This window comes from Camelina sativa, chromosome 16, assembly GCF_030686135.1.
Source record: "Camelina sativa cultivar CO46 ecotype springtype chromosome 16, ASM3068613v1".
Taxonomy (NCBI): Eukaryota; Viridiplantae; Streptophyta; class Magnoliopsida; order Brassicales; family Brassicaceae; genus Camelina; species Camelina sativa.
This window is the reverse complement of record NC_141895.1, coordinates 16769704-16781444: the sequence shown is the minus strand read 5'-3', so window position 1 is coordinate 16781444 and position 11741 is coordinate 16769704. Positions and strand designations below refer to the sequence as shown.

The 11741-nt window shown below is 33.1% G+C and overlaps 1 protein-coding gene and 2 pseudogenes across 2 annotated transcripts; all 3 read right to left on the bottom strand.

Annotated features, from left to right (window-relative positions):
* Window positions 1-4607: 4607 nt before the first annotated feature.
* Window positions 4608-5508, bottom strand: LOC147925624 (protein pleiotropic regulator PRL2-like; annotated as a pseudogene). Its single transcript, XR_015585023.1, has 5 exons — window positions 5407-5508; window positions 5245-5305; window positions 5051-5117; window positions 4877-4954; window positions 4608-4758 (listed from the first exon to the last, which is right to left on the bottom strand). The product of XR_015585023.1 is annotated as a protein pleiotropic regulator PRL2-like (transcript).
* A 1760-nt stretch (window positions 5509-7268) lies between these two features.
* Window positions 7269-8374, bottom strand: LOC147925623 (transcription factor MYB114 pseudogene; annotated as a pseudogene).
* A 924-nt stretch (window positions 8375-9298) lies between these two features.
* LOC147925622 (transcription factor MYB90-like) lies at window positions 9299-10638 on the bottom strand. Its single transcript, XM_087493250.1, has 3 exons — window positions 10384-10638; window positions 9920-10049; window positions 9299-9822 (listed from the first exon to the last, which is right to left on the bottom strand). Exons 1-3 carry the CDS (start codon window positions 10502-10504, stop codon window positions 9333-9335), a joined length of 741 nt encoding a protein of 246 aa, XP_087349376.1. The 5' UTR covers window positions 10505-10638; the 3' UTR covers window positions 9299-9332.
* Window positions 10639-11741: the final 1103 nt, after the last annotated feature.

Sequence of the window (11741 nt, the reverse complement as noted above, 5' to 3'; positions counted from 1 at the left end):
GGCTATAAGAGAAAAACTTATTTGCGCCTAATGGATGTAGTGACCGCATATTTATATGGTCCACTGGATAATGAGATTTATATGAGATTACCAGAGGGTATCGAGCTCAAAGATAAGAGTGGTTCTCGAGAACAATATTGCATAAGGCTAAACAAATCCCTTTATGGACTGAAACAAAGTGGGCGAATGTGGTACAATAGACTAAGTGAGTACCTAGCTAAAGAAGGCTATAAGAATGATCTCATCAGTCCATGTATTTGTATAAAGAAGTTTGCAAACAAAGGGTTTGTAATCATAGGAGTATATGTGGATGATTTGAATATCCTAGGAACCTCTGGGGAAATCGCCCAAACAGTTGAATATCTCAAGAAAGAATTTGAAATGAAAGACCTAGGTAAAACTAAGTTCTGTTTGGGATTGCAGCTTGAGTACATAAATGATGGAATCTTTGTGCATCGAATGGCATATACTGAAAAAGTACTCAAGAGATTTAATACGGACCAAGCTCACCCATTGTTTAGCCCAATGGTTGTGAGAAGATTAAATTTGGATAGTGATCCATTCGGTCCAAGGAAGGACGATGAAGAGATTCTCGGTCCGGAAGTGCCATACCTCAGTGCTATAGGAGCGTTAATATTCTTGGCTAGCCACACTAGACCAGACATTTGTTTTGTCTTGAACCTCCTAGCAAGATTTAGTTCTTGTCCAACCCAAAGGCACTGGAACGATATCAAATATGTATTGTGTTACCTACAAGGAACGCTTGATTTGGGTTCATTTTATACTAACTATAACAAAGAAGGTTTAGTTGGTTTTGCTGATGCAGGTTACCTATCGGATCCACATAATGCTAGGTCTCAAACCGGCTATGTATTTACACACGGTGGTACAACAATTTCATGGAGTTCAATGAAGCAAACCATTGCGGCCACATCATCTAATCATGCTGAAATTTTGGCTATGCATGAGGCCAGACGTGAGTGTGTTTGGTTGAGATCGATGACTCAACACATCAGGTCAGATTGTGGCATGGCCGACGACAAGGAACCAACCGTCATATATGAGGACAATACCGCTTGCATCGCACAGCTTAAGGAAGGATATATCAAGAGAGATCGGACAAAGCACATTTTACCTAAGTTCTTCTTCACACATGAACTACAAAAGGCCGGAGTAGTTCAAGTGGTGCAAGTTCTATCTTGCGACAATTCAGCCGATCTCTTCACCAAGTCATTATCGACATCGACATTCAAGAAGCTCACACACCATATTGGGATGCAGAGACTTAAGACTTTTAGTGATACTTAGAACAGGGGGAGTAATACGTGTTGTAGTCTTTTTCCTTCACCATGGTTTTGTCCCAATGGGTTTTCCTAGTAAGGTTTTAATGAGGCAGCACCCCCAAGCGTATTAGGGTGATCTCTTAGCATTTGCACGTTTATGTCATCCAAGGGGAAGTGTTGTAAATCACTTAGGATGGATCTCCATAACCGGCCCATATACACAAGGCCCATCGGCCACTTTACATATTTCCTAGTCGGTTTTGTACTAAGGGTTTATTCATCCCTATATATATGTAATACTTATTCGATTGATGATTAATAAGAAGAAGAGAATACAACCTCTAGTTTTTCTCAAGTTTCACAACAGTAAATAGTTAAAGAGGGAGAATATTCACTACAAGAAAAATAATTTTATTGAGACATATTTTTGAGACATAAAATTTTCGTCACAAATTTGTAACATTTTCAATATGATATTATAAATTTATTTGTCACAAATTCATAGTATTTTCGTCTCTATATTGTGACAAAAAAAATTATAACCAAAGTTTGTCAGAATTAGTGACGAATATGCTACAATAATATTAATCTTCACTCTTATGACTACATTGTGACCAATATATTGTTGCAAATTAGTTATGGAATAGTATAAATTGTTGTCATTTATAAAAAGCCTAATTCTCTAATCCTAATTTAAGAGATGATCATGGTTTTAATCTTTATAATTTTGTGCCTCCTAAACCTAGAGAGAGAAAGAGAGTAAACCATTTGAGAGAAAGAGAATAAGGAGCCACAGTTGAGATTAAGGACAGATCTTACTTGTCCTAGGAGATGGTGAAAAAGAAGGGGTAACCGGACTCTTTTATGCACGAGTTTTGGTGAGAAATTTTCCAACCCATAGATGTAAGTTTCCCCAAAGGATTTTGTAGATTAAAAGTTATACATGTTTTATCAAACCTATTCTGCGCAGATCCGCGAACTAACATCAATCATTTTGTGAAATTGTTTCCCACTGCTACAAATTGAAACAGAATCTGATCTACCCACTGTTGGAAATATCTGAGTCTTAACTTTCTGGAGAGCCTGAGATTGTTTGCATAGGAGTTATAATATGAGAGTTATGATCGAATATGTGCATCTGGTAGAATTTGTGATTTTTCTTCTTTGTAAGAATAAAATAGATTATAATGTATATCTAATGTTTATGATTATAAAAATTTGTATGATTATAAATTTTAAAAATAATATTGTTTTGAGATTAACTTTTTAGTTATAATTTTTATCATATGCAATGAATTTTTTAGTAATAACGTGTGACCATTTAAAACTAACTTCTAATGATGGGATTGGACATTATGATAGTCACAAAATATCATGATTTTTGAGTATTTGTTCAAATTCTGAGACAAATTTTTAGTTATCATTTGTGACCATTTTAGACTATAGTTTCGTAATAATAAGATACATAAATTAAAATGTTATTTTAAACATGAATTGTAACGATTTTAAGACGTTTTGTTAGTCTGTAACTGAGACAGTTTGTTACTTTTTGTGTCGTAATTATTTATGACAAAGTGGATACTAATATATTCATTGCAACTCTTATGACGTTTTTGTTACAAATAAAAAGTTGTGACGATTGTATTGCAATTATTCAAAAAACGTCACAAATTCGTAACAATGTTTATATTGTGATTAAATACTTTTTATTGTGACTAAATATTACGTCTTAATAAAATTATTTTCTTGTAGTGATTATTTGGTTTTCAGAATTGTAAATAAAACTTATTAAAAAATAAACGATTTAACTAATGAAATAAAAGCATTTGGGTATTGGATAATTGAGAGATCAATTTTTGTTGAAACAATGAGAAAAATAAACTCAAGTTAAGCACTATCCTCGAACATGAACATAAAATTATATGAATCTAATTCTCTCAAGGTATCAAACACTAAATATGACTACACAATTACTAAAGTCTCATATGTAACAAATTCACATTAAGCAAATTGATTAACTTCACAATACTCCCTAACATATCAATTATCATTAGCTAGAAACGTATCGCTCAATTTTAAAATTTTGAAAAGTGATCAATCTAGTCTTAGCATTATGAGCATCTGAATCATATAATCTAAGGATAGAAAACTTCATATAACAATCGAATCATCAAACCATTGATCCCCTACTTTGAACAATTGAAAAACTACTCATACAAATTAAAGAAAACAACATAAAGAGACATGAAAGAAAACATGATTCAACTGATAAATAAAGAATAGTTTAAAAATCATCTCCAAAGTGTAAACTGAAAGTATGAATCCTCTCTCCAAAAATGTTGTGAGTGTTTTGTCTCAGTAAAATTATATATCATTTTCCAGTTCATATATAATAAGTTGTCTGTCGTCCAAAGTCTTTCTGTTTTTGATCAAGTTCTTATTGATTTTGATTACAAGAAGAAATAATTTCAACAAATCTGGCTATAATATGGAACAACGACGTGGTTGGCCATGAATAAAGGCCGTCCGAATTTTACAAATTTTGTTTCAAGAACTAATTTATGCAAATAAGACATAAACTCATAAAAGCGGTAAGGCATATAAAGTTGTCTCTTTCTTTCATCTTTATAGTTTGGAGCCACTTGAAAAGGATATTTTTTAATTTTTAAATTGTGATGAGATCATTTAAGTGTTATTTTGACAACTTTTACATAAATTAAGAAAACATATTAAAATATCTTTTATACCCTTTAAATTTAAATTATTTTTTGATATTTTCAATGGATAAAGTTGGAAAATCTAAAATGACATTTATTTTAAAACAAAAAAAAATAATGCTAAAATGACATTTTTGTGAAATAAACAGGGTAATAAATAGTAATACAGTATAATGGTTTTCCAGAAAAGAGTATTTTCTGTTCAACCTAATTATTATACCATTAAAGCCTTTTATCAACCTAATGCAATTTTATGGCTGGAGTAGATCAAAATGTCTTCTGTTTTTATCTTTATTAGCTTCACTGCAACCTCAATGGGAGGTTATATTTTTGGGGCTCTTATAATTTTCAATTAATATAAGATCTACTTTTAGTTGAATAAGAACTTTGGGATGCATAATTACAATTTTTCCCTCCAATGGTGGGTTCTTATTTTGAGTCTCTTAATTTGATTTTTTTTTTTTTTAAAATTAAATAAATTAAAGTAGAATATGAAATTTTTGCATATTAAGATACATGTTTATAAAATTATTGCATTTCATTAAATTTTAAACATTGAAAACATTAAAACATAATTAATAGAAGTACAATTCATGAAAAGGGAAAATGATTAATTGTAGTCTCCAAATTTTGCCCAAATCCAAGAAGCAAAAAGGAAGATATAATAAACCAAACCTCTTGTTTTAAACTTTTTTGGTTTCCTTACACCATCCTCGTTGTTCACAGCCATTGCGTTAATTATGGTTTTCTGCTGTGAACTGTTTCATGGAGAAAGACAACATTGTTCAAACACACCAACAAATATATGATATCTCTTATTTCAAAAGCTTTAGAGATGCCAAAGAATGGGTATATATCTATCCAGCAGAGACTTACAGCATGTTGTGGCAAAACTCTCCCTTTGGGAGGCTAAATTTCTTGATGTTGTCAGCTGATGCAGAAGCAAATGCATTCCTACAAACAAAGAGAGAACATTAGGAAAAGCCGGTTGAGTGTCTTAAAGACTCGGCTGTTGGAAAGACATGGTGGATGTCATGCAACTATACATACTATTTAGGATGGAGAGTCATTGCTCGGTCAGACTTCTTATGATGTGTTAGCGTTGCCATTGTTCTGCCTGCATATAATATAATCCAACATTATTCAGATGAAACCATATACTTGCACCAATGTTTATACAATGAGAAGGGATTAAGAAGTATGGCTTTTAAGTTCAAGCAGATGGTTAGAATGAAAAGACATACCATATCCGAGGTCCCAAAATTTGATGGTGGTGTCATGGAATCCAGTGACAACTTGTGGATCCTGCATCATCACAGATCAAAGTGAGTTCCAGTTACCATGATAAGAAGATTCCAAAAGAGATCCAAATCAACAACAAGAAGTCCATGTGAAAAGATACGTACAGTTGGCCGAGCGAAAACAGAACAAACGGTGTTCTCAAGTCCAGAGAGTGCAAAAATTTGTATCTTGGTACGAATATCCCAGACCAGCAAATAAGCAAACATGGAAAAATTCAGTAAAGCTCAAGCATCAAAAGAGCAACAATATATATGGTAACAAAAAAAGGCTTTAGTATTTTCAGATCTTTGGCATTGTCTCTGTGATAAAGAATGAAAAAATCATCAAACCATGAAATATACAAACAAACACAGTCATCAATATTAGCCTCCACCACATAAAACTCCAATTTTCTTGACAACGATGAAACACAAACTCATAAAATTCTGAAAAAAAATTCGTGTCTAATTCGATCGTTTCTAGCTGTAAGCAAAAAAAAAAAAAAAAAAAAAAAGCATAGAACTATGAATAATCAAACACTCTCATTATAATGCTTCCACCACAGAACACTGATATTTGCTTGACATTAGTATCAGAATCAAACTATTTGGACTATAATAATCGAAATCAACAACAGCAACACACACACGACCAAATTCTAATAGACTTGGACTATGATAAACTTAAACTGCACAAATTTGAATCAGAATCACGAAAATTGGAGACGGGAAAGAGCTGAGATCAAACGAAGTAACATGAACGTCGCGGCCATGGGATTTGTAGGTCTTGATTAGGATTCCACGGTGCGGGTTCCAGAGACGGATGGTCCGATCCTTGCCGCAGGAGAGAGCGTAGTTCGCGTCTCCGTTAAACCTTGCCGCTAAAACCGCTCCCTCGTGGCCTTTAAGCACGTGTGCCTCCTTCGTCGATAGCTATGTCGTCGCGCTCATCTCTTTGGGTCTGTTCGTTTCGTTGACGCTGGCGGCAGCGGCAGCGGCAAACGCAACTTTTTTAATCGCCGCATTTAATCGACGTTCAAAATCAGAAGTTGCGTTTGTCGCAGCGTCATGCCGCAGGTACCTGCGACAACCAAACGAACAACAATAGCTGCGGTTGACGCAGCCGCAGGTACTTGCGGCGACGAAACGAACAGTCGCCTGAAAAACTTACAGTGTCGGCAGCTCTTACTTATTATACATTTTCTGATTTATTTTTTTCCCCTTTTTCTTTGAACCCTCACCTTAAAACCTCCCGTTGGGGATAACCTTAGTTTTAACTTATTTTTTGCAAGGTTTTTTTCTCATGGCTGTATAAACTCTTTCATTTAATTGCTTAATAAACATAGTTTAAAAATAATATACTTATCAGGGAAAAAAAAATGAACGAGACATTAATTGGAAACCAAAATACGGTTTAATCATGGTTAATTGGTTATCATATTGTCAAAAATCTTCTTCATGTTTTTCAATTATCTTTTCCGTTATACTATGCTTCTTTTCCGTTATAATTATTACAAAATTTTAAGGGAAATCGTTCTTAGCTTTAAAGTCATTTCACGATTTATATTTGTTAAGGCTTGTGATCTTCCTTGGTACTTTCTTTGTAAAGTATATGATTCGAGTCAATTGAGAGATAGAAATTCATGCTTGTGAGTTAATTAATCGATTTAAATTGTGATTTGCGCATCAACTTGAGTATCAAAAGGGCATTTGGTGGACACAAAATTTATATTTAGTGCTTGGTGAATCAAGTTTACATTTTTTTTTTCATTTATTAAATTTCTTTAAAATAGAAAAAATGTCTAGTTTTCTGGAGCCTTCAATTTTGGTAATTACGATTTGAAAATAAATAAGAACGTACATTACAATATTCTTACGCGTACAAATTACATTCCCGCGTACAATGTCTTAAACGGAGGATATAGTAAATGTCTAAGCACGTAACACACACATAGATTTTCGATCTATAAACTCTCAAATAGTTCAAATCAAGCGTCTTCACTATTTGTATTGAACGGGTTCCAAAGCTGATCAACGTTAACGACATTGACTTGATCAAAGAATTGTCTGCCTCGTCGGTTGTACTAGCTCCGGACGCACGAAATCTGCCTCTAGCAAACTCTCCCACCAGATAGTCTCTCCATCCATTAGATTATTCAAAAACTCAAACTTTTCATCATCTTTGTTACATGTGATACCACCATCTTTGGTGCCAACTTTGTCAAGGCCAACTTCTTACTGGCCAGTGAGGCTGGTGCACCCGTTGTTGTTGGAGAAGGATAGAGGTCGAAGTCTTGTAGCATTGAGTTTTTCGGCCGGTGTGGTAGCTGAAGAAGTCACTTCTCTCTTTCTCATTTTGTTCGTACAATATGGTTCTTGCTTCTTAGCCATATTAGTCTTCCAGTAATTCTTGACGTCATTAGCAGTTCTACCAGGTAATCTACCAGCAATCAGTGACCACCTAATAATGCATTTGTATATGATTTAGTATTAATTAGATCATTACATTAATGTGTCTGAACAACACAAACCTGTTTCCTAGAAGCTTATGAAGACGAAGGAGAAGATCGACTTCGTCAGAACTAAATTCTCCTCTTTTGATATTGGGATCCAATTAATTCACCCATCTTAGTCTAGAGCTCTTCCTGCATCGGTTTAACCCTATATAACCAAATACTGGGGGATCAGATCTCTATGAAGTATATATGCTTACTTATCAAGAACAATCTATGAATACCACACAGATACAAAGTACGAACACAGATATATTACTTATTCTCATTTTGTTCACTATTTATTATTTTTATTCTTCTTATCTGATAAGTTCACCATTTATGTGGACAACAAAATAATATATTTCATATGTGTCATACCTTAAGGCATATGATCAGTGATTATGCAGTTACTTGTTAAGAAATATTTTCATTCTATACAAATAAGAAAATAAGTGTACGTTTGTATATAATATACCACTTCTCAAAGGAATTAGGTGCCATTTTCCTTCTCCATACTTATCAATGCACTCCTTCAAGAGTTTATTTTCTTCAGGAGTCCATGCACCTCTTGTCAACCCTCTGAACGAACCCTCCATGGACCAAAGATAAATAATTAAATGTATATACCCAAATTACTGTAGAACTTAAAAGAAATGGTATAGAGTGTGTTGTGGCTTATTGAATCCTTGGGAGGCATATATATAGAGAGTGTGAGTGTGCGTGTGCACGGAAATGTGTTATTCAAAGGGGATAGACAAGTGACGTGCATGTTTGATATCCACATTTCATTTTTTCTTTTCCATTGCCAACACTAGTTTTGTTTATTATATGAAGCCTAGAGAATATCTTACAAGCTACAAATATATGCATATGATAATAATGGCAACTACTACAATAATAGCATTAGTGTGACCAAATTATATCAAAACATTGCTTTTGAGTAAAGAAATCTAATTTATATGTATTAGAAAAATTGGGAATGTGTTTTTAGGCAAATGGTTAACGTTTCGTCTTTGCGACCTTCTCCACCGGCATTCGACTCCACCAACTTGCCTTATCTGCATAGTAGGATTGATCTATAAACCGGACCTTGTCAATTAAATAGGAAATTTGAATTATGCTATATAGCCATAAATCTACCAAATATTAAGGATATATCTATATAATATTTTAAGTTAAGTACAAAATAACTTTTGTTATATAATATCGGAAAATATATCTGTTAGTTAACTTTTGTTATATAAAAAAAATCATTACATCATCGTATAATATTAAAATATAAATTGAATTAATAAACTTTTTTTAAAATGACTAAGAAACTCAAAGCCTAGGTCTGTGCATTCCCTCATACCCAAAACTAGAGCTGATTATATGGTTTCGTCTCAAAAGTCACTCAAACCTAACGACTTCTAGACTTTTGATAGAATAAAATCTTCAAGTTGAAATAGACTAGAAGTTGGCTCTGGGTTCCAACTACCAAGAGTGATTATGGGAACTCCTGTGTTTTAAAAAGAAAAAAAAAGATCTCTTTTGCCACTCTTTTCAGATAAAATCAGCTCAAATCAAACATAACATAATCACAGAGTAGTAAACTAACCAACCTTCCGGATTAAATAGACTCCAAAGTTGCTCAGTGTCAAACATTGGAGACATTGAGTCCATCAAAGTACAGTCTTCCTCGTTAATTGTAGTAGCTACGGGACCCTCTGCGTTTGCCTCTTGGTTCTGTTCCAGCAAACTCTCCCACCACGTACTCTCTCCATCCATTTCACTGTTCAGAAACTCATATTTCTCCTCATATACGTTGCTGACTTGGGAAAGGCAAACTTCTGTTTGCTCACTGAGTTGGCTGCAGCCATTGTATGATTGAGATTGACACTTTGCAACGCTAAGCTCTTGAGACTGTGAGGCAGATGAACAAGTAATATATCTCTTCCTCGTTCTGCTCGTACAACATGGTTCTTTCTTCTTACCGAAATGAGTTTTCCAGTAATTCTTGACATCATTAGCCGTTCGACCAGGCAATCTACCAGCAATCAAAGACCACCTAAGAATGCATTTGAACAGATATTATACAACTTATTATTGGATCAAAGCCCTTACATTCTCTAAATATTTTTGATGTCTTTCTGAATTTTATCAACCTGTTTCTTAGAAGCTTATGAAGGCGAAGGAGAAGATCAATTTCGTCAGAAGTAAATTCTCCTCTGTTGATATTGGGATTCAAGTAGTTCAACCACCTTTCTCTACAGCTCTTACAACGTCGGTTTAGTCCTACATAACCAGTAATACAGATCAAATCTATTAGGTATTCTTACTGTGAACTCAAATAAAATGGAAATGAAACTCTAATGCTTGTACACAAATTTACTATAAAAGGTAAATTAATAAAAATAAAAATAATACAATGTCTAAGATGTTATTAAACAATGTAAAATATAAATAATACACTGTCATATATAAGTTTTCCAATTATGTGGACAACAAAAGTGATTTTACCTTAAGCATGAAAAAACTGATTGTGCACCATTTGTTAATTAATTTGAAAAACTTTTAGATCAATACGTATATAAGAAAACATATAAGTGATTAGTTAAATTATATATACCAGATCTGAAAGGAACTTGGTGCCATTTGCCTTCTCCATACTTATCAATACATTGCCTCAAGAGACTGTCTTCTTCAGCAGTCCATGCACCTTTTCTTAACCCTCCGGACGGAGCTTCCATGGACCAAGGATCGAGTTTAAAAGTATATATCTAACCAATTTATTATATGTATTGTGGCTTCACAAATTCTTGGAAGACTTATAGAGAGTGTGAGTGTGAGGGGCTAAGGGAAGTGACGTGCTTGTTTGATATCCACATTTCATTTTTTTTTTTGCCAAATTTTGTTTTCTTCGGGTGCTTAAGACTGGAAAATAACTTACAATTGTTTACATGTATAGGCGACTTACACATAAAGTCTTACTTTTCAAAAATATCTAAATACACTTTTAACATTTCCTACGGGATATAAAACTGTAAACCCCTAGGTATTAACAAAACTAAATTTAGACAATCCGCTATGTTAAAACAAGAAAAACTATGCACAATATCTTTTTCAAAACATATTTTTCTATATAGATATTTTACCCTACATAAACTATATTTTGCAAGACTACATAGATGATATATTGCTTGAAAATAATAAATAAAACAAATAAACTTATGTTTGTATAATTCTTTCATTAATATATTTTAATTTAAATTAAAAAGGTAAAAATGTTTAGATATCCTACTGTATAAGGATGAGCATTAAAAACATTTTCAAACTGAAATATATAAAAACAAATCCTTGAAAATCGAATCTAGCTTAAGTTTTATGTTTCTTTTTTCTTTTTATTTTAGATAAATACTTTAAAATATCGGTAAAACAAGCTGACAATTATAGCCCACACTTTACAAACTTTCAAAAATAGCATTATATTTTAAATATATGTTTAGAATTTTTTAAGGTTTGGGTTGCCTATTTTACATTTTGGATATAATTTTTAAGGGGTAATATTTTTTTTTTAAAACGTTTCGATTTATTATCTATTATAAATTATGCGAACTGTTAGATAGATTATTCTATCATGAACAATTCCTTCCAAACCTATTAGATTCACTACAGATAATCCTTCCTTCTCCATGCTCATGATAGACACCTTGGATCACGACTAACAGGTGTAATTGCGCATCAGTGAATATTTTTTTGTAAAATTGTATCCATTAATCTGGATAGCTGTTAATACATCGCATCATTTGGAACGTGAACGTCAGACCTCCTAGTGTATAAGTATTTATTAATCTTTGATCAACTATTGGACCAATGAGCTTTTGAAACATAGTGTTATTATTGAAACGACTACGACCCGTTTTTTAAAATAATAAATAATAATAATAATAAATACTCTACAACTATTGGTCCCATACCCACTAGCCA

Excerpts from the sequence above, each read along its gene's own strand:
- LOC147925622 (XM_087493250.1), bottom strand. The coding sequence starts at position 10,504 with ATGGAAGCTCCGTCCGGAGGGTTAAGAAAAGGTGCATGGACTGCTGAA. Across the intron at positions 10,050-10,383 it reads CCAAGTTCCTTTCAGATCTG|GACTAAACCGACGTTGTAAG; the intron begins GTATATATAATT and ends CTGGTTATGTAG. Across the intron at positions 9,823-9,919 it reads CATAAGCTTCTAAGAAACAG|GTGGTCTTTGATTGCTGGTA; the intron begins GTTGATAAAATT and ends ATGCATTCTTAG.